This window comes from Sceloporus undulatus, chromosome 4 (genome assembly GCF_019175285.1).
Source record: "Sceloporus undulatus isolate JIND9_A2432 ecotype Alabama chromosome 4, SceUnd_v1.1, whole genome shotgun sequence".
NCBI lineage: Eukaryota > Metazoa > Chordata > Lepidosauria > Squamata > Phrynosomatidae > Sceloporus > Sceloporus undulatus.
This window is the reverse complement of record NC_056525.1, coordinates 188,875,490-188,896,800: the sequence shown is the minus strand read 5'-3', so window position 1 is coordinate 188,896,800 and position 21,311 is coordinate 188,875,490. Positions and strand designations below refer to the sequence as shown.

Sequence of the window (21,311 nt, the reverse complement as noted above, 5' to 3'; positions counted from 1 at the left end):
TGTTTAAACCACTGATTTTCCCCATGTGATAAAGTCTTATGTTGCAGTATATTTTACTGGTGTGGTAATATTTGGTGTGGTTGATCACAGGGATGACATGGGCAGAGCATATTTTGAATTATACATTTGACAAAAGTACCCCATGATCAGAGGGGTACCTTTTTCAGCTACAAAACCCAGAATCCCTTAGGTTGGGAAATACTGAAAGTTATATTCCAAAAAGGGTTTCCCAGCTCTGCCAATGATACACATTTTAAAAAAAAGGAAAAAAAATGTTCTTTGGAAGACTCTTTTGTTAGATGGATCCCCGGCTGATTAAACAACCATATCCAACAATGGTTCAGCATCATTAATTGCTCTGGACCGACATGGAGGAGTCTTGAACAAATCCTTCAGTCCCTGGCCTTCAAGAAATGACTTGAAGATCGATCAACAAGTTGTGAAAACTAGTGAAAAGGAAATATTTGAGGAAAGGAAAATAAGATATGAATTTGATCTTTTCCATCTGCTTTTCCTCCTTTCTATTACTTTCTTTCCAGTTATTTTTTCTTTCTTTTTTATTCTTTACAATTTAGAGGGGGATAGGTTTTTATATAAATAAATACAAGGTTAAATAGAATGGGAAAATGGTCAAGGAGATAGTAGAAGAAACGGAAAGAGGAGAAGGGAAGAAGGGAAACAGATAATAAATTAAAAAAAAGAAAAATAGAGGGGAAGACGGACAAAGGGAGATAATGAAGAGGAAGAAGAGAGAAGAAAGGAGAAAAGAACAAAACTTTACTAGAAAACATTGTATACACAAGAAGAAACAGAATGAAGTCCATAGAGAAAATAAGAGACGAGTTAGGGTAACTTTATGTATGAGAAAGTGTGAGGACTGAAAATATAATGAATGAATGAATCTTTAAAATAAAGAAAAAATAATGGCAAAAAACCAATTAAACAAGAAATGACTTGAAGATAGGAATAGATTCCCCTCCAAAAAATCCAGTTTGAAAATGCAACAAAGCTAGAAAGGCAGCTAACACCACAGAAGACAGAATCAAGATTACAAATTAAGTGATCTTGAGATGCAGGGCTGAAGTCTATAAAGTACAATAACATCCAAAAGCCACAGAGTGATACCTTTATGGGGACCACCAAAATGCACAGAATACATGATGCAAGCTTCCCCAGCTCCACTGGCTTCTTCATCAGGGAAAGGTGTTAAGAAGTTATAGAGAGGAGGGAAATGTAAAATGATGATAATTAGTCATAGGTTTGTGTTTTCTCATTTTGTTGTTGTTGTTGTGTTGTTCTTTGGAGGGATACTTATGCAAGTGTGTTTCCTCTTCCTTCGGGCCATGGCACCCCAAAGTCCTGGAAATAAAATTTTGAATTTTATTAGCAATGCAAAAATAAATAAATTTAAAAATGGGGGCGGGGTGCTTCTGCCTGAGGGATGCAAGCAGGGTGAGCAGCCTTGGTCCTCCTTTTCCAGGACACGTCCTCCATGTCAACCTTCTGTCCAGGAGGAAATTTAAAAATGTCCTCCATTTTGAGCAGAGTAGTTTGAGTCTTGGATTATAACTCTGGGAACAGGGTTCAATTCCCAGCTCTGCCATGAAACCCACTGGATGACCTTGGGCAGCAAGTCACACTCTCTCAGCCTCAGGAGAAGGCCATGGCCAACCTCCTCTGAACAAATCTTGCCAAGAAAAATCTCATGATAGGTTCACCTTAGGGTCGCCATAAGTTGGAAAATACCTGAGGGCACACAACAACAACAACAACAATGGTGTAATGTTAAAATTTTGTGTGGAAATAATAAAGTATTTAACACACTTAGAACATACACTCCAACTTGCCACTGCAATGTGAAGTTACCCAAAACACTTGTCACTCAAATACATACATCAAAACATCAACATTATAAAATCATACTGAAATCACTAAAACTAAAATCACTAAATGATGGCCTTAGGCTCCCCTTGAAAAGACTTTAATGCACACAAGAATGGATTTCTATTTCTATGACTGCTTTGAGCTTTTATTTGGCCAAGTCCTGCATTTTTTCTTTCTTGAACGCCCTCCATTTGTCCTCCTCTGCGGTTATGAGGACGTCTGGTCACTCTGGGTGTGGGATTAGGGTCCTTCAGCCATCCTTCCTCCAGCAAGAAAACAAGCTCCGAGGTGGGCCCCAGAAGCCTCGGCCTCTCCCCGCCCCTCCTTCCGCGGAGGGTGGGAGGGCACCTGGGCGGGCTCTTCACGCGAGGGCGGTGCCGCGGGGCCTTCCCGGAGGATAAGAAGACGAGGGGAGGAGGCTATGAGTCGGTGGTCGGAGCAGCAACGGGAAGGAGACAGCCATGGAGGGAGCCCGGGAATACGCCCTGGTTTTGGTCAGGTGAGGCGCCTTCTGAAGGGGGGGAAACTGGGAGTTAATGGTCGCGTCCTCCTTTTCCCGGACGCGTCCTCCATGCTCGCCTTCTGCCCCGGAGGAATCCCAAAAACTTGTCTATTCTCAGCTTGACGGAGGAGCCATGGATTTATATTTATGGGTGTTTTCCAGCTTCTTATTTCGCAGCGTCCTACATTTTATTGGCATGTCCTCCATTTCTACCTTCTGCCCAGGAGGAATTCCAAAACATCCTCCATTCTCAGCTTCACTAAGGAGCCATGAATTTATATTTATGGGTGTTTTTAGCTTTTATCTTGAAACGCCCTACATTTTGTTGGTATGTCCTCCTCCATCTCTGCCTTCGGCCCGGGAGGTATTTCAAAACGTCCTCCATTCTGGGCGCGACTAAAGAACCATTAATTTATATTTATGGGTGTTTTAGCGTCTTATTTCGCGACTTATTGGCATGTCCTCTTTTTCAGGTTTCTGCCCAGGATGAATCCCAAAACCTCCATGCTGAACTTGACTAAGAAGCACGTGTTTACATTTTTTGTGAGTGTTTTGTTGAGCTTTTTAATTTGGTCCTGTCCTCCAGTTTCCTGGAGTGTCCTCTATTTTGCTGTGGCTTGTCCTCCGTTGTGGTTATGAGGACCTGTCTAGTTACCCTGTGGACTCCTGCCTCTTTCTTCACCACTTCTGGGGTCACAGGAAAATATAGGGGGGAAAGCTGGGAATGCTGTGATGCTAAGACATTTTGATATTCCTCCAGACAGGCTTCAGGTGTCAGTTTCATGCAGTGACAACACTAGCTGACCCTCTCAGGGTGACCAGATGTCCTCACCCCAAAGGAGGACAAGGCACCGCAAAATGGAGGACATTCAAGAACCCAGGGTGACCAAAGAAAAGCTCAAAACACACATATAGAAATGGAAATTCATGCTTCTTAGGCTGCCTCCACACTGCATAAGTAATCCGGTCCGACACCACTTTAACTGCCATGGCTCAGTGCTGTGGAATTCTGGGAAATTGTAGTTGGTTGTGGCACTAGAGCCTTGCTGTCCTCTCAGAGCAGGGTGGCCAGATGTCCTCCCTGCAAAGGAGGACAAGGCCCCCGCAAAAATGTAAACAATTCAAGAAAAGTGGAGGACATGACTAAATAAAAGCTAAAAACACTAATATAATTATCAATTCATGCTTCTTAGCCGTGTCCTCACCCCAAAGGAGGACACAGCACTTCAAAATGTGGGACCTGACTAAAGACGAAATGGAGGACCTGACCAACACTAATGCAAATTGATGCTTCTTAGTCATGGTCAGAATGGAGGACGTTTTGGAATTCCTCCTGGACTGAAGGTTGAAGTGGAGGATATATCCTGGGAAAGGAGGACGTCTGGTTTCCTCCTCTCAGAGCTTTACTGTGGTGCCACAACCAACTACAGTTCCCAGAATTCCATAGCATTGAGCCGTGGCAGTTAAAGTGATGTTAAAATGGATTATTTCTGAAGCATGGAGGCAGCCCTAGCCATGCTCCAAATGGAGGACATTTTGGAATTCCTCCTGGAAAAAAAGGCTGAAATGTGGGACCATATGGTAGTGGCTTCTTTTCAGTGGCATCACTAGGGTTGGCGTCATCCAGTGCAGGAACTCATGGTGCTATCACCCACATTCCTTACACAGAATCCTTAGTAATGTCTTTTATGTAGTACTAAGGTTACTCATCAGTTGTCATTCACATATATAGCCCTGAAAAACCAAGTAGCAAAATTAAAAACTATACCTTTAAATTAACAGTAGCATATGCACAGCCCAAATGTATTTTACATGTATGTTGTTCCAGGTGGATAAGTGAAAAATTGGGAAGATGTCAGGTTTTAAAAGAAAATTTAAAAAGTATAAGAATTAAAAAAAAAAATTTAAATAGAATTTTAAAATGTATTCTCTCCTTTCTCTCCCCACTGAGCCAAAGGGACACAGGTAAACATCCCAGCCCATTTCTGCCAAAGGGTAGATGTTTGGGGAGCAGTGATGTCACTCCTGCTTGGGGTGTCACCTGTTGTGGACTGCACCCTCCTAGTGACACCACTGCTCCCCAGACACCTACCTTTTGACAGAAATGCTCCCGTCCACAGTCTCCCTTTCTTGCTCTTTAGCCTGGCTCTGAAATAAGGTGGCAGCCTGGCTAGCACTTGTCTCTAAATCTGGGGCAGGGGACCTCCTTTGCCTTTGGCAGGTGTTCATTGCTAACACCTGGTGGCTCTTTGTCTTCCTCAAGGCAAGGCATCTTGCCTTGTCTTCCTGGAGGCATCGAATTCTTGCTCCTCTGTTGCACCTGGTAGCACTGTTTCCAAGATAATGCTCAGCTTTCAAATTAGCTAGCAACGACCTAATATCTGTGACTTTGTTAGCAATGACCTAATATCTGTTAGCAAGGTGGTATAGAGCCACGTATAAGATTGAGATCAGGATGGAGCAGAAAGAGGAGGATGTAAAGTTTGCTGCATGTACTCATTACTACATTACTCATTGCTTGGTAGAATTTAAAGCTATAGGCATGTTAGTCTGTAGAATCAGTATGTAGAGAGATCTTGTAGCACATTGCCATGAGGAAGAGAAAGAGCCACTGGGTGTTAGTAGATGCATCTGGGGAAGTAGGTTGAAGTCTACAAAAGCTCATGCTGCCAATTTCTTTCTTCCAGTTAGTCTCAAAGGTGCTACAAGAACTCTATGTATTCATTATTTGGTAGGTGAAGATAAACTGTTACTACTCAGGGAGAAAAGAGGGCTCTGTGTAGCACTAGTTTAATATTCTCTTGTCTCTCTTTCAGGTTCTCATAGCCATGCATTTTCCCTTAGAGTAGACCCACTAACACCAGTAAGGCAAAGCCGTTGTGCCATCTGAAATCCAATTAATTTAAGTGGGATTATTATAAACATGACTATAGATGCTTTTAAGCAATCAAAATATACTACTTCCATTCCTAACAGATTTTTTCCTCTGGTTAGTAGTAACAGTAGGCAAACATAGGAGGTTACAGATGGAAGACTGTAACACCTAGACCACTGTAAAATTCCATGAATAAGATCTAAAATTTCTAGGCTAGTCCTGTGTGAAAGCAACCCATAGCTTGTGTATGTCACAGGCTTCTTTGCCTTGAATTTTTTCTTGTTGTACTCAGTGGTGTGTAATAGCAATTGAAATTGAACTGGGTACCAGCTGCCCCTTGATAAAGCAATTCATTCCTTGAAATGGGTTTGGAAACTGTTTCGTATTCTGTGACACTAAAGGTACTTTCTGCCCTTGATAAATGTAGATCTAAAAGTCACTGTAGTTTATAGTCAGTGTATGGTTTTCTATTAGTATACCAGATATGGTCAAGAAAATGTTGAAAATACATAGATTGCGTAAACCTCAATTGCAGTAAATATACTATAACTTAATTTCTAAGCTAAATAAGTTTCATATTGGGGTCTTGGATTTTTCAGTAGAGCTGACCTGGGGGCTTATTCTGTTGCCAGCTGTGATTAGAGGCCATAAGGCTTCTAATCCGCATTCTTGACATCTGTCTAGCTTTACCCCACAGAGAGATCTTGCAACAGTTAATCTTCTCAAATTACTTTTTGCACAAGGCTGTGAACACTTCAGAGATGCAAAGCCTTTCTGGAGACAAATGTCACATGGCCTACATCCAAGGCAAACAGAATAGACACCCTTTAAAGACTGGATCATATTGATCTTTACACAGACCTATGTTCCATAAGCCCTGGATAAAGATGCAAGCTAGTGGACTTCTATTTTCATAAACTGTGGCCTGTTACAGACAGCCAAAATAAAGCTGCTTCGAGTCACAGTGGAGGTATGGTGTTTCAATGATGCATGCGTCCTAAGAGTCCAGAAGTCGCACCAAAGCCACACTCCTGTCCTTAGGGCTGGAGCGTGGCTTTGGTGCGACTTCTGGACTCTTAGGACGCATGCATCAATGAAACATCATATCTCCACTGTGACTCGAAGCAGCTTTATTTTGGCTGTCTGTAACAGGCCTGTGAAACCTTTCTGAACTGCACTGCAGAAATGTAAACACTAAAATGAAATTTTGAAGGAAAGTTACCAAGACTACAGATCCATGTACTTCTTACAGCAAAGCGTAACAAATTTTCTATTATCAAAGGAGTGTCATCTTAGGCACATGGAGTAGTTTGCTTCTTGGTAAATATGCATATCAGCAGTTAGTATAGCCAAGTCAGTGGTGTGGCCTGATGCTATGATATAAATGCAGACTTGAATCTACTGAAAAAGGCACTGTGCACCTAAGAAATAGGGGAGAAAGTAACATTTATGAGGAACTTTTAAACAAACGCTAGGAAGATGACTGAATCATGAGTAATTAACAGGAGATGGAGATGATGTTTTATTGCTAATTAGTGATTCATCAAGCTGCTGAAATACGTGCTAAAGAAAACTATGAAATTAATGGAGTTGCAATGAGTTTAAAGGCATCTTGAAAGTACATGCACACAATGAAATCTTGAACAAATTTCCACAGGCAGTTGAAATGACTAGCTAAGGTGTTAGAGAGCCAGTGTGGTGTAGTGCTGTGAGTGTTGGACTATGAATCTGGAGACCGGGGTTCAAATCCCTGCTTAGCCATGGAAACCCAGTGGGCAAGCTTCACTCTCTCAGCCTTCAGAAAACCCTATGATAAGTTTGCTTTAGGTTCCCTGTCAGAAACAACTTACAGGCACACAGTGGCAGTGGTTGGAAACTACTGGAAAACCTCCAGTATGCTCAGTCTTCTAGAGTTATAAAAACATGCTCCATTGCTGATAGAGCCCCCTATGTGTGCTAAATATGGTGTCCTGCAGAACAAACAATAAAAACCAACACAGAGGCGGTAGTGCTGGTCCATTATTCCAAAGAGAAAGTTCACAATAATTCCATTGGTCATTAAAAGACCAGTGTCCTACATAGGATGATAGTTAAATTTTTATTTTACATTAAAGCATATATAATGACTGTACTTGATAAAAGAAATGGCACCCTCTTGGTATTAAAAACTCTTTGCTAAGCAATTTACTAGGAGGGTCATGAAGTAGGTGAGTTTAGTTTATAAATTATAGACAAAAGCTATAAACTTTCCCAACAGCAAGGGCACCATTAAAAGATTTCTGTCCAGAGAAGAAAATCATTATGATAATAGTGATTCTTCATCTTAGGTCCCTAGGTGAGCAGTATCAATATACCCAGGGGTATATGGACTGCACTGAGTGACGCCTCAGAGAGGAGAGTTACCCCGTGTGCTGGTAAGAAGTGATGCTGAAGTTCCAGAGTTGGTAGCTTTGCTGAATGGGCAGGAAAGCAAGTCTCCCCAACAGCTCACCAGACCTGGAAAAAGCTATTGCAAAGAGGTATTAAAAATGATCCGCACTGGATGTCAAATATACTAGGTATGCCACTGTTGGACCTCAGCTCCCCAAAGTCCAACCCAACAAGGCAAATAGAAAGGTATTCTGGAAGTTGTCCAAAATCTGGAGAATCACAAGTTAAGAACTACTGCATGGTGTGCCTTTGATGACAACCGCATCCTCTTCAGATCCTCTGGCAGGTGAAGCATTGTTCAATTTAAGACTAAGTCTTAAGCATCAGGAATTCTTACTTGCTCCTGATGGGCCCTGTAATCTATGGTAGTAGCAGTTTGCCTAATAAAAATGCAGTACTAACCTAAAGGGACTGGATCCTCTGTGATTTTGGAAGCTAAGTAGAATCGGCTCTGGTTAGTACTTAATACCAGGTGCTATATCAGAGGAAGGAACTAGTAAAACCACCCCTGAGGTTTCCTTGCATAAGAAAACTTTGAGATTCATGGGGTCACGGTAGATCAACAGGCAATTTGAAGGCACGTACACACACTATATTAACTGACCCATTAACATATCTTTAGGAAGCTCAGCTGAGGAGTGTGCATCCTATCCTGATGTTTTAAACCCAGAAAGCCACAGAAGATCATCAATGCCAATTATGTTTTGTTCTGACAATGTTCTTGTTTTACTAAGTTTGTGGTCTTTCCACCCATTTTTGGTTGGCATTATCTCAAACTGCTGGTGTTCCTATTTCATACTGTAAAGAACAGGACTTTTTCAAGTAGAGGGAGCTGAAGAGTTACTTCATGTAATTTGGATCCTACTTTCCTACTGGCACAAGAGCTAAGGTGCCTTACAACCTAGGCTGAAAGAAATTACAGCTGAAAACCTACAGCTAAAAATATATTATTTTAAAATACATTTTTAATAAGTAGTTCTATTTAAAATTAATTTAAAATAGAAAACAGCATATTTAAAACATAATAAAATATAACAGGATAGTGCTAATAAAATAACCATATCTTAATATAGCTGTATTAAAATAACCTTTTGCCACAACCAGTTAGTAGACAAAGGCTTGTCTAAATCAAAAGGTATCTGCCTCATGGCAGAAAAAGAGCAAAGATGAAGCCAACTGAGCATTCTTTGGGCAAGAAGGCACTCTTCCATGTCCTCTCTATACATGCCTCTGTCAACAGAGATACACCCTGCCCTGAAGATCTTAAAACTTGTGCAGACTCATAAAAAGACATATTTCAAAATAGTTTGGACCCAAATTGCGTAGGTTTTAAAAAAGGATAACCAACACTTTAAATACTGCTCAGAAACAGGCCAGAGGCCAGTGAAGCTGTTGCAACAAGAGAGTTATGTGTTCCTTGGGGGAATGGTAAACCTCTTGCCAGACTTTCTAGTCTTGGCATTTGAGAAAGCATTGGATCCAAAGGGTAGAAGTACTGTAATACATGAAATCCTTACATCAAACTTTCCTTTCTAATCCAGAAAGCTAATATTGGCAGGAATCTGTTTGGTAGGAAATAACCTTTGGTACATATGTGGCTAGAAGTCAGAATAGTTGGTACAGTAGACAGACACTGACACTGGAGTGGGTTAAGATACCCTTGGGTAGAGCCAGTGTGGTGTAGTAGCTTGAGTGTTGTACTATGACTCTCGAGACCATGGTATGAATTCCTGTTCCGCCATGAAAACCCACTGGGTGAGCTTTGACAAGTCACACTCTCTCAGCCTCACAGGAAGGCAAAGGCAAACCACCTTTGAACAAATCTTGCCAAGAAAACCACATGATAGGGTCACCATGGCCTGTTACAGACTGCCAAAATAAAGCTGCTTCGGGTCTCTTTGAAGGTATGCTGTTTAAAGGATGCATGCATCCTAAGAATCTGGAAGCTGCACCAAAGCTGCACTCCAATGCTTAGGAATGGAGTGTGGCTTTGGCGTGACCTCCAGACTCTTAGGACCCATTCATCATTTAAATAGCATACCTCCAAAGAGACCTGAAGCAGCTTTATTTTGGCAGTCTGTAACAGGCCCATAAGTCAGAAACAACTTGAAAGGAAACAGAACCCATAGCAAAGTGTCCCATATCCTATTGTTTGCTGTCCCTCTGGGGGAAATGGTTAGCTGATTTAAGACTGCACATCAGCTAAGTACTTAATATGGCTTTGGCAAATTTTAAATTGTGTACACGCGAAGTACTGAATTGTTGTTAACTGCCTTTGACCATCCTATCAGCTATCTTCACTGTCCTCCTTTCACATCTGTACATCCATGATGGGGAATACAATGGCTTGGACAATCCTGATTTTAGTGCTCAGTTGTATATCTTTACTTCTTAGGATCTTTTCTAGTTCTTCCATAGCTGCCCTTCCCATTCCTAATCTTCTTCTGATTTCTTGACTGCAACTTCCATTCTGAACAATTTTTGATCCAAGGTACAGGGACTCTTTATTATGATTCCTCGTTGTCTAGATTGAATTTATATAGATCCACCATGGTCATTATTTTTGTTTTCTTTATGTTCAGTATTAAACCTGCCTTTGCACTTCATTGTTTGGCCTTTCTTATTTTTCCAAGTCTATGATACACTAAATACAGCTTTTTAAAATTTTAAACTATTACTGTAACCTAGGTGCATTGTACTAAATAACTGTTTCTGTTCTAGATCACTAGTGTCTGCAGGAACATCTGTGGGATCAGCCACAAGACAGGCCCTATTTGCTCCCCTTCCTGCTGCTACTCGGCCCTTCCGTGTTTGTAACTGTGAGAGAAACAATCGGAGAGGAGTAGTAGCAAGCAGCCTACAAGAACTTATTAGCAAGGTATGTATCTGTTGGTGACAGGAAAGCCAATTACCAGTGCAGTGTGGGGACAAGTCTACCCAAATGCAGCCACAACAATATCATAGCAGAACTGAAAAACAAAAACACCCAGCTATTGATATTGGCAATGCACTGACCACTTTTCACACTCAAAAGAAACACTCACAGACATAGTTGATTCATCCAAAGTTCTGGAGGCTTTTTCTTTAGTTGCAATGTGTACAATCGAATACTATACACACACACACACACATATGCTACTCTCCATCAACTTCCAAACAACTGCTCCAAACAATTCTCTACCCAACTAACCTACATGTGATAAGTCTCTCAGTCCACTTATATAGGAGGTTGGCTTTGAGTCATTATTCAGTGCCAGAGCATGATGCAACCTCGCTGTAACTTTTGCCTCTTGCCATGTGTGCCTGACTCAGCAGTCTGTGGTTGTTCCATGGAATATATGTCACCTGTCAATCAAAAATATTTTTCTATTGTTGAAGTCACAATTTTTACAACAATATAGCTCTCCAAAAATGATGCTCATGCACAGACCTTGTTGTCTCAGTCCTGTATAGAGAAATTTCTGATTCCAGAGAAGTGGCTGGAAAGTTGAATTCTTGTTGAGAGATTGATAGCTGAAAGTTTACAAAAACTCTTGCTATCAGCTTCTTTCTTTCGGGTAGTCTCAAAGATGTTACAAGAATCCCTTGGACACTGATGTTCCATACTAACACAGCTAAGTGTTCGACATTTATGCACATATGAAGTCTATTGCTTTAAGTATGGGGGGAAATAAGGTGGGGCTGATGTCATAACAGGACATTTTTAACAAGATTTCCCTGTCTCCCTTTTAGACGTTGGATGCCTTAATGATTACTGCTGGACTGATAACACTGGTCTTGGAAGAAGATGGCACAGTCGTGGATACAGAAGACTTCTTCCAATCCCTGCCAGACAATACATATTTCATGGTATTAGAGAAGGGGCAGAAATGGAAGCCAGTAAGTGTTGTTCTCTGAAGTGGAATATTACAGGTGCCTTGGAATATTACAGGTGCCTAATCTAGAATATCTGTCTGTTTTTGAGATGAGGTGTGTGGAACCTTCATCCCTCCATATGTTTTGAAGTCCAGCTCATGCTGGCTGGGACTGCTGAGTCTGTAGTGTCAAAAATATATGGAGGATTAAAGCTTCCTTACCCCTGCTTTAGGTCTTGCTGGAATGTAAAAGCTAGCATTGCAGGTCGTGTCTCAACAGAAAGAAGACTTAGGGTTAGTTGAACACTAATCAAGTCCTGTTCTTGCTTGTTATCTAGTATGGCAGTTTTACCCCTCAGAAGGCTGGACTGCTACTTCATTGTAGAGAGTGAATGAGAAGAAACATTTTTGTTAATGCATCTGCATAGTTTCCATTGCTGTAATCCACCCGGATTGGGCGGGCTATAAATAAATCATTACTGTTATTATTATTTCCACAGTAGTGCACACAAAGCAATATGCCACAAGTCTTACCTTGCATTCTTTTTTAATTATGGCTTGTTCAAATTATGCCAGAATGTAGAAGGAATCATACAATTGTCATAATGGCACTCTAGCCCTTTGTTCACTGCCCCACACACCTTCTCTTTCCAGACTCAAGCTGTCCATTCTTTTGACATCTTCTCTTAAATCTTTTGTGAGTTTCTGTTTCCTCCTTTCTTCTCCCTCACAGCACCATCTCCTACTGCATTTTAGCTGTGAAGATCTAGCTCCATTTCGATGTAAAAACATTAGTTTCCATTATTATTATTAAGCTTTATTTATATAGCGCTGTAAATTTACACAGCACTGTATATACAAACTTTTTAATAAAACAGTTCCCTGCCCTCAGGCTTACAATCTAAAAAGACACAACACAAAAGGAGAAGGGAATGGTGGTGGGGAAGGAGATCAGGTCCAGCAGTTCTTCTCTTCCTCTGAGTCCTGTACCAAGGGAGATGGACTGGAGGGAGGGCTCTGCTTCTTAGTCCAGGCCAGGCCTGATGGAGCTGGGCCTGCATCTCTCCCTCCATGGCCAGATGGCACCAGATGGATTGGAGGGAGAACTTGTCTTTTTAGTCCAGGCCAGGCCTGATGGAGCTGGGCCTGTTTCTCTCCCTCCATGACCTGATGGCACCAGATGGACTTGAGGGAGGGCTCTTCTTCGTAGCCCAGGCAAGGCCCAATGAAACTGGGCCTGCATCTCTCTTTCCATGGCTGGATGGCACCAGATGGACTGGAGGGAGGGCTCTTCATTGTAGCCCAGGTCCATATGGTTATTCTGGCTTTCTGAAAATGGCTGGCTATCCTTATACATCCTTGGAAATGACAGGAATCTTGCTGCTTATTCTCTTCCATAAACTGAGAAGAAAATGGCATTTGCAAAATATTCAAGTGTGTTTCCTAATTATCCAGAGATTGCAACTTTTGAGCTGCAGCTCTCAGATTCTCCTGGGCAGCCTACCTACTGAGAATCTGACAGTAGTAGTCTGAAAAATAATATTTCTGAGTTCTGAATTATCTCCATTTAGCATTCTCATATGTTCCTGTAACCAGTCTTAACTGTTTAACTAGTCTTAACATTTGCCAAGGATAATCAAGTACCCTTGCTTGCAGGCCAAGTCTGCAAGTGTACACATAGGTATTTGGGAGCAAGTCCAGCTCAGCAAAATTGAACTTGCTACGTAATCCTGTGCATGTTTACTTGAAAAAAAGTGTCAGAAGTTTCCAGAAGCAGGAATAGTACTTACAATGTAGCCTTGGTATCTGCTCATGTTTGGTTCTAGAACCCCTTGTGAATATAAAAATGCATTGATGCTCAGGTCCCAATATATACAATGGCATAGTAAAATGATATCCCTTATAAAAATGGCAAAATCAAGATTTACTTTTTGAATTAAAAAAAATATTTTCAAGCCTGGATGACTGAATCTGTGGATGCAGAATCCATGGATACAGAAGGCTAACTGTACTAGATAAAATAGTGCTTCTTCATGCTATTTAGCTGGTAAATTTAGCTATTTAGCTGACACTTTGTATCTGCTGGGACCTCCATAGATACCAAAATTTGTGGATGTGCAACCCCCACTATATACAGTGGCCTGGTAAAATGATGTTCTTTGTATAAAATGGCAAAATCCAGATTTGCTTTTTGAAATATATATGTAGTTATTATTTAATATTATTGTTGTTGTTTGGTTGCCATTGTTATTTAATAATATATATTATATATATGAATGAATGAAATATTTTCAAGCCATGGATGGTTGAATTTGTGGATATGTAGGGTCAACTGTAGAACATAAAATTTGAGAATTTATAGCAATGCTTGTGTAGTTGGAGGTCATAGAATATGAGTACACATATTCATGGGCTTTGTGGGTGGTCATAGTAAGAGACAGGATGACATCTTCTGGATTCTGTAGTGTTTGACTTGCTGATGCTTTAGTCTAATAGAAGCCTACAATAATAAACAATATAAACCATTATCAGTTACGTTAAATTGGCTTCTGAGATTATCTTTTCATTGTGATTTGTTTTGCAATACAGCATTTCATACAGTGCTTGGTGAAAACAAGCAGTTTCCAGAGAAAAGCAATTTGTACCAGTTCCACTAAACATGAAATTTGCAAAGAGCTCAAAGCTTAATTAGAAATTTATTCTGATTAGTTAGTTGTGGTTAAAACCTTATTTGCTCCTCTCATTTATGAACTATGGATTTGGTTTTTAATAAAATTATTGTGTTTTGGCCACTTAATAATAACATACCATTTCATAACTTTTAGGACACTATCTGTATATCAAATTCCACACCAATTGAAGTGAATTAGTAAAATTCGGGGCTGTTCTACATAGGAAACAAATTTAATGTTCATGCACATTTCTCCCTTTTCTTCTGATCTAGGGGCCAAACTTTCATATTGCGACAGTACAGCAACCAAAGAAAATGGGGGTTGCAAATATTACCTTAGACTTGTACAAACTGAATCCAAAGGACTTCATTGGATGTCTAAATATCAGAGCTACTTTCTATGAAATCTACTCTGTGTCCTATGATATCAAATGTATGGGAGCAAAGACTGTACTAAGGTGAGTATACATCTTTAGTTACAATATGTTCCTCAAGCAAAATAAGCTAAGATGCAGTAATAGAAAGCATTGTTAATACACCTTGACTTACATAGCCTGAAGTCTAGCAAATATGAAACACAGTTGGAACAAATAATAATAGTGATGATGATGATGATGATGATGATGATGATGATGATAATAATAATAATAATAATAATAATAATAATAAAATATTTATTTATATCCCGCCTCTTCCGATTGAGGATCGAGGCGGGTAACAACAAAGAAAATACAATATACAACAATAAAAATAACAAGCCCCACAAAACCCCGACCCAACCCTTCCTCCCAACTATGAAATTAAACAGTAAAAAAAATGTTTAAAAAGTACATAACAATACATCAAAGTTAAAAACAAATCACAAATAATAAAAATAATAAAAGGGGGATTCAATTGGTTCTGGGCATTATCAATTGGGGAAGGCCTGCCGGAAGAGAAAGGTTTTTGTCGCCTTTTTAAAAGCCTCGAGTGAGGATAATTGGTGAATCTCTTCCGGCAGGTCATTCCAAGTTTTTGGAGCGGTGACAGAGAAGAACCTCCGAGAGGTCACCACCAGTCTCGTCTTTCTACATTGTAAGAGGTTTTTCCCGGAGGATTGGAGTGTACAGGAAAGATTATATGGGAGGAGGCGTTCCTTCAAGTAGACTGGACCCAGGCCATGTAGGGCTTTATAGGTGATAACCAACACCTTGTACTGTGCCCAGAAGCTAATAGACAGCCAATGTAGTGATTTTAAAATAGGTGTAATATGGTCGAACTTGGATTTTCCGGCGACCAGTCTGGCTGCCATATTTTGTATCAGTTGGAGCTTCCGGACGTGGCATAAAGGTTGCCCCATGTAGAGCGCATTGCAGAAATCAAGATGAGAGGTTACTAGAGCATGTACAACCGTTTCTAGGTCCCACTGCTCCAGGTAGGGGCGCAACTGACGTATCAGCCGAAGGTGATAACAGGCACTCCTGGCTGTCGCATCAATCTAAGAAGACAGTTGAAGCGACTTATGGAAGGCAGTAGGTACCTAGGCCTACACTCAGGACTTTGAAAAAGTACTTTTCTGAACTACAATTTCCAGACCACCATCACCCCTACTGGCATGGCTCCTGCTGTGTTAGTTAGTTGATTATAGGAGTTGTAGTTATTTTTCCAAGCCTTGATTATGTTGTACTGTAAACTGTGATCTAAAACATTCTGCCTGCACTGATACAACTAACATTAATAAGAACCCTGCTGGATCAGATCAAAAGATTTCTCTATAGATAACCTAAGTGAAGCTTTCAAACAAAACATGAGCTTTGTTTTGGTCTTCCTTCTGGTATCCAGAAGTATGCTGAATTCTGTAGTTTTCGGGTGGGAATCATGTAGCCCTTCAGACTTTATTAGGCTGCAACTCCCATCAATGGTAGCCAATATAGTCAATGATAAAGAATGCTAGGAAATGTTCTCCAAGAACATCTGGAGGGCAACAGATACCCACCCTTCTGTAGATCATGCATAGCCGTGATGACAAGCACCCAGTTAGTATCTTTGTCTTCTAAAGCTACCTAAGGCGCGGTACAGAGAGCCAAAAAGAGGCTCCAGGGAGGCGCCTTTCCTTGCTCCGCAGCAGCGCAGCAGCAACCAAATTGTGTGGCACTGCTGCGATGACATGCCAGCAGTGCAGCCCTATTTGGACGCTGCGCTGCTGGCACGTCATCGCTGTGCACACCATCTGGATGGTGCCGCACAGCTGCAGTGTGTCCGTGACATGCTAGGGTTGTGGAGCATGTGCACGCCCCACCCCCAAGCAACCCTAGCACATCATGGACGCGCCGCAAAGGGCCCATCTGTACCGGGCCATTGATAGGTAGCTTATGCTGCCTATGGTGGAAGTTCCATAGTTTTAAGTATGTGTCAAGTAAAGAAGTACTTTTTTCATTCCTCAATCTTTCCCTGTTTTATTTTGTTGCAGGGCCGTAAATCTTAGTATAATGAGAGAGGAAGGAACATCTCTCTCTGTACCATGCAGAATTCTGCAAACCCCTCGCATATCTCTATTATTAAAAAACACCAGCAGCAAAAAAAAACCTCAAACATATCACCTCTCATCACAGGGGAAAGGTGCCTCCCACTGACCATTTTCATCACCCCTTTCTGCACCATATCTAACTATATATACAGTTGGCCCTCCTTATCCATGGATTTTTATCCACAGATTCAAGCATCCACAGATTGAAAATATTCAAAACAAATTATGAATTCCTAATACCAAAGTGTGATTTTCCATTTTATAAAAGGTACACCATTTTGCTATGCCATTATATTTAATGGGATTTGATCATCCACGGATTTTGTTATCCATGGGAGGTCCTGGAACTAAACCCCAGTGCATAACAAGGACCTACTGTATTATCTTTGTGAAATGTGGTGGGCAGTAATGTGATTGCACCATAAATTTGGACATTGAGCTCAAACATTTTGCCATTCCAATACTTAAAAGCCTTATATTTAATCCTTTAACATGGAATCTGCCTGTTTTGGAATGGGTACACAGTAGGGTATAAATTATTTTATTAATGGTTATACAGTACAGAAGAGCATTTACCATTTTACTATTCATTCACCCAATTTGGTGAGATACTTCCGAAGCTGAAAATGTTTTCAAATTTACCATCTAAATCAGGGGTGGGCAAAATTCAGTCTGTGAGGCTCCCCAGAAAACTTCAGAGACCCTAGATCCTCCAACAATTTTTTTTTAATTTTGAGGGGCCAGTGTTACTGCCCATAAATCTCACCCACATCTTCCAAAACCACCTAAAAAGGCTACAGTTTGCTCCCTTAACTCCCTGGAGCCTCCCCCAAGTCACCCCAAAATAGGGGGAAAAGGGAAAAAAAATCTTCCGAAATGGTGACCAGAAGTAAGGAAAATGACAACTATCCTGTTTGCAGTTTACCACCCCGTCTAAACAATCTGGTGTTGATTGGCAACCTGGCCACTTGACTTCTCGCCTCTAACACAAGGTTACTTTTGAACAAATATAAAAGCTGGTCCAGATCTTTCAAGGGCCCCCATACCAGATAAGGAGGACCATGGTATAAATTCTCCTTAAATGTTGGATTTTCAAGGAGTTAAAAGTAAATGAAATACTAAAGCCATTACTACTTGCAAACAGAAAGTAAAGTAATTAAGCCTCTTAAAAACATTTCTCAATCTAAGAAAATACAAGTAAACAGACTATCTGATGTAATTTATGTGGAGGATGGGACATAGGTATTTGTTGTTCTAGTAAACAGAAGCCTTGAGATGAACATTAAAAAACTGGCAAGCTTCACTCTAATGAGACCTATAGGCATTTGAAATCTCAATCTCTTTCAAACAGTAGGTGGTGGTATTGCCCAGTCTCACAAATGAGAGCTGACATAAGGGGTGGTGGGTGTGTGCGTGCATGTTATGTATGTGTATGAACAGACACAAAGACACATAAGCATTATGTATGTAAACTGTTGCTGAGGTGTAGCAGCAAGAAGTTATTCACGACCACAAGGTTGCAAGTTCAAGACCAGCAAAAGGGCCCAAGCTCGACTCAGGCTTGCATCCTTCCAAGGTCGCTAAAATGAGTACCCAGACTGTTGGGGGCAAATTAGCTTACTTGCTAATTAGCTTACTTGCTGTTCACCGCTGTGATCCTTGGAATAGCGGTATATAAATAAAACAAATTATTTGAATAGTGTGAGAATTACAAAAATATTAATATTGTTTTTAAAGTATCTTTTGACAGCTACCTTCAGTCCAATTTAGGAAGAAAGTGGCATATAAAATAAATAAGTAAAGCCAAATCATATGTTTACATGCATACATATGGATGTTTTGTGCAAGTTACTTTAATTTTTTTACTCAGTTAAATGTTTTTCTCTTTGTAGGAGGATGCTTCGATTTTTATCACATGTTGCACAAATAACAGGACAACTGCTTCTCTACACGGGAACATACATACTACGAGCAATGGGTGACTGTGATGATGGTCTGCTTACAAAAGCAAAGCACTAATGAGAACAAGTATAAGAGCCTTTTAATATTGGTTCTGCAACTGATACTTTAAGTGTTTTTTGTGGAGAGGGAGGAATTGTAGCTTAATGTGTTAAATGTTTTGAATTTAACTTAGCACTCAAGGGATCAGAGCATAACTAAACTATCCTTTCTCTCTAGTGGTCAGGGTTTTTTTTTTTAATAGAGATAATGATGTCATAACAGTAAATATGATCGGAGTCTTCTTTTTTTAATGCAGCAAAAGGAATTATATTTAAGGAGAGGGATTTTTGTGCCATAACATTTCAAAGCGAAGTCACGCCCATGGCAAGGAGGGTGCTTAATAAGTTGTGTCAACTGAGATGTCTCTTTGTTGATAGCCATGTAGTGTATTTGTATTTGGGTGTGTGACTTCTCAACACTAAACTTTGGCTACCACTTAAAACTGTCTCACTTTTGCTAGCTTGCAAATAAATATCAGTATTCAGTTCCAGTATTAAAAGCTGTAGTGTTAATGCCTTATTTTTGAGAACTTGCCACTAGGTAAGCCATTTAACTCACCTTAAGAGTTCAACCACTCATGTAGGTAGAGTTCTTGGCAAATCTAAAGGTCAACCTGATTTCAATAGGGAAAGCATTGTCTAGCTTGGTTTTGGTTTAATGACTAAGCACAAGTTGTTGTGTCTTGACATGTCCTAAGATTACATAAGAAGGTTCCTTTCTCTCACCTTGCTTTCTCCTAAACTACTTTGCCAATATAAACACAGGAGGCAAAGAACAGGGGGACGGGAAAATACAGTGTGCTGGGGAACTTGCAACTTTTCATGTGGAAGAAGACAAAAAATGTTCTCTTTTCTTTTGCACACCTTAATTATTTAGAGAAAGAGTGGGAAAGAAGTGGTCATCCAGAAGTTGTTGGATTTGAAATTCCAGCAGGCCCAGCATGGACATGGCTAAGAATCATAGTTCAACTACAGCTTCCCACTCTGGTGCAGGGGAACATCATGAGAAAGTGTTTGAGAGTGAGTTTACTCCAGTTCACAGTATCTTTGATTGAATGTGCCTTGCATTAAGACAAAAGTAGGCAACTGCCTGGACTTAAGGGGGCACGCTTGACCTCCACAATACCTTGGAGAGCTCAGGTCCCTGATTTTTCTCTAAATAGTCTGAGGAGGACATGTGGGCTGAACTCTTTGCATTAAGAAAAAAATACAATGACAACTATGTTTAGCAGGCTGGAAATAAAGGATCTAGAGTGACTTCATGCCAGCACATATGAACAGATGTCTGAAAGTAAATTGATTGAATGTACAATATCTAGAATTGTTTTTGAATGGATCATAGGTGGAGTCTTAAAAAGGGGAAAGAAGGTGAGCAAGGGAAACTGAGGCTAGGACCTACCACAAACTATGTGTATAGCTATCTGTCTGTATTTCACAACTTGATGAGCATCTTTGCAGAGATGCTCAAATGGGATTCTTTTGTGGAAGTCTTGGATAAGAAGAAATAGTGTCAGTAAGCTACCTGGTGTTGGTATTGATTCTCTCTTCTGTACTATATATTTAAAAAAAAAAAACCTTTCAAATCAGGACTACAAATCTTTCAAGAAAAAGTATCATGGTAAAAGGAAAGAGCATTGACTGAAGGAAGCAGTGGGTGGTTGTTATCATCTGACCATATAACCCATGGAAATTGGCCTGTTATTTAGGTGCGGAATGCAAAAGCCTTAGAACTGTTGTAATAGAAAATGTTCTAAATGCTGAAATTTAAGACCTAAACTATCACAGTGTGCAATGTCTTGGTTGTCTTAATGTTACCCCTTTCCAAAGAGCTAAAGGTGGTATGCATATGTGTTCCAGACAACTTTCCATCATGCATCTGTCCAGTTGCAGGCCTGTTTTCACTTCAAGAATGCTTGTGTGCTATACATTTGGAACCTATGAAAGATGAATTTCCAGAGATATCTTGTAGTCCTAGTGTAAGCATTTATGCCTAATGAAAGCTAAACCCCCTGAGAAATAATGTCTGTCTATTCCACTTCAGTTTTTTGCTGTAAGAAATGTTTCTACAGAAAGAAGGGTGGATACATAAATAACACACCAGAAGTCCACTCTGAGTGGGGGGTGCGCTTGATTCTCTATTATTGTCTTTGTAAATTCTATTCATATCATGAAGCAACACATGACATTAACCTTCCTAATTAAATGCGTATTAAACCTATTTGGCAGCTAAACACAGAGTCTCAGAAGTTCTTGTCTAAAATGGTGCTATTATCAGATAATTGTTTGTTTCAGTATAAAAATGCCTTTGTGCTACCTTAAAGACCAACTTTTTCAGTGTAAGATTTTGCACACAACAACCTACATCTTCAAATGCATGGAGCATGTGTCTGTCATTGTCTGAAGACTTACATCAGTAAAAAGTAAAAAGTACTTGTTCCTGAAGTACGTACTTTTATTTCCTTTGGTAACTATGCTGTCTCAATTCGCTAAGCAAAAAAACAAATGTATAGTGAGTGATTTAATGAAAAATATATGACAAAGTTTAAAGCAGAAAGCTATGTGGTTTTCACTTTTAAGTATAGGCCTTTA

The 21,311-nt window shown here is 40.2% G+C and overlaps 1 protein-coding gene across 2 annotated transcripts; it reads left to right on the top strand.

Moving 5' to 3' along the window:
- The first annotated feature begins 2,229 nt into the window (after window positions 1-2,229).
- CIDEA (cell death inducing DFFA like effector a) lies at window positions 2,230-20,953 on the top strand. 2 transcript variants are annotated; one of them, XM_042461618.1, is made up of 6 exons: window positions 2,230-2,383; window positions 10,413-10,569; window positions 11,424-11,570; window positions 14,490-14,674; window positions 18,615-18,750; window positions 19,600-20,953. In XM_042461618.1, the coding sequence occupies exons 1-5, from the start codon at window positions 2,346-2,348 to the stop codon at window positions 18,739-18,741; spliced, it is 654 nt and encodes a 217-aa protein (XP_042317552.1). In that variant the 5' UTR covers window positions 2,230-2,345; the 3' UTR covers window positions 18,742-18,750; window positions 19,600-20,953. The 2 variants fall into 2 exon arrangements, with proteins under 2 accessions (XP_042317552.1, XP_042317551.1); XM_042461617.1 differs by having other exon boundaries at window positions 18,615-20,953.
- The last annotated feature ends 358 nt before the right edge of the window (window positions 20,954-21,311 follow it).

What these genes read in the sequence shown, in the direction of transcription:
- CIDEA (XM_042461618.1), top strand. Translation starts at nt 2,346, where the DNA reads ATGGAGGGAGCCCGGGAATACGCCCTGGTTTTGGTCAG. An exon ending in TACAAGAACTTATTAGCAAG is followed by an intron (nt 10,570 to 11,423) that starts GTATGTATCTGT and finishes TCTCCCTTTTAG; the next exon opens with ACGTTGGATGCCTTAATGAT. An exon ending in GGAGCAAAGACTGTACTAAG is followed by an intron (nt 14,675 to 18,614) that starts GTGAGTATACAT and finishes TTCTCTTTGTAG; the next exon opens with GAGGATGCTTCGATTTTTAT.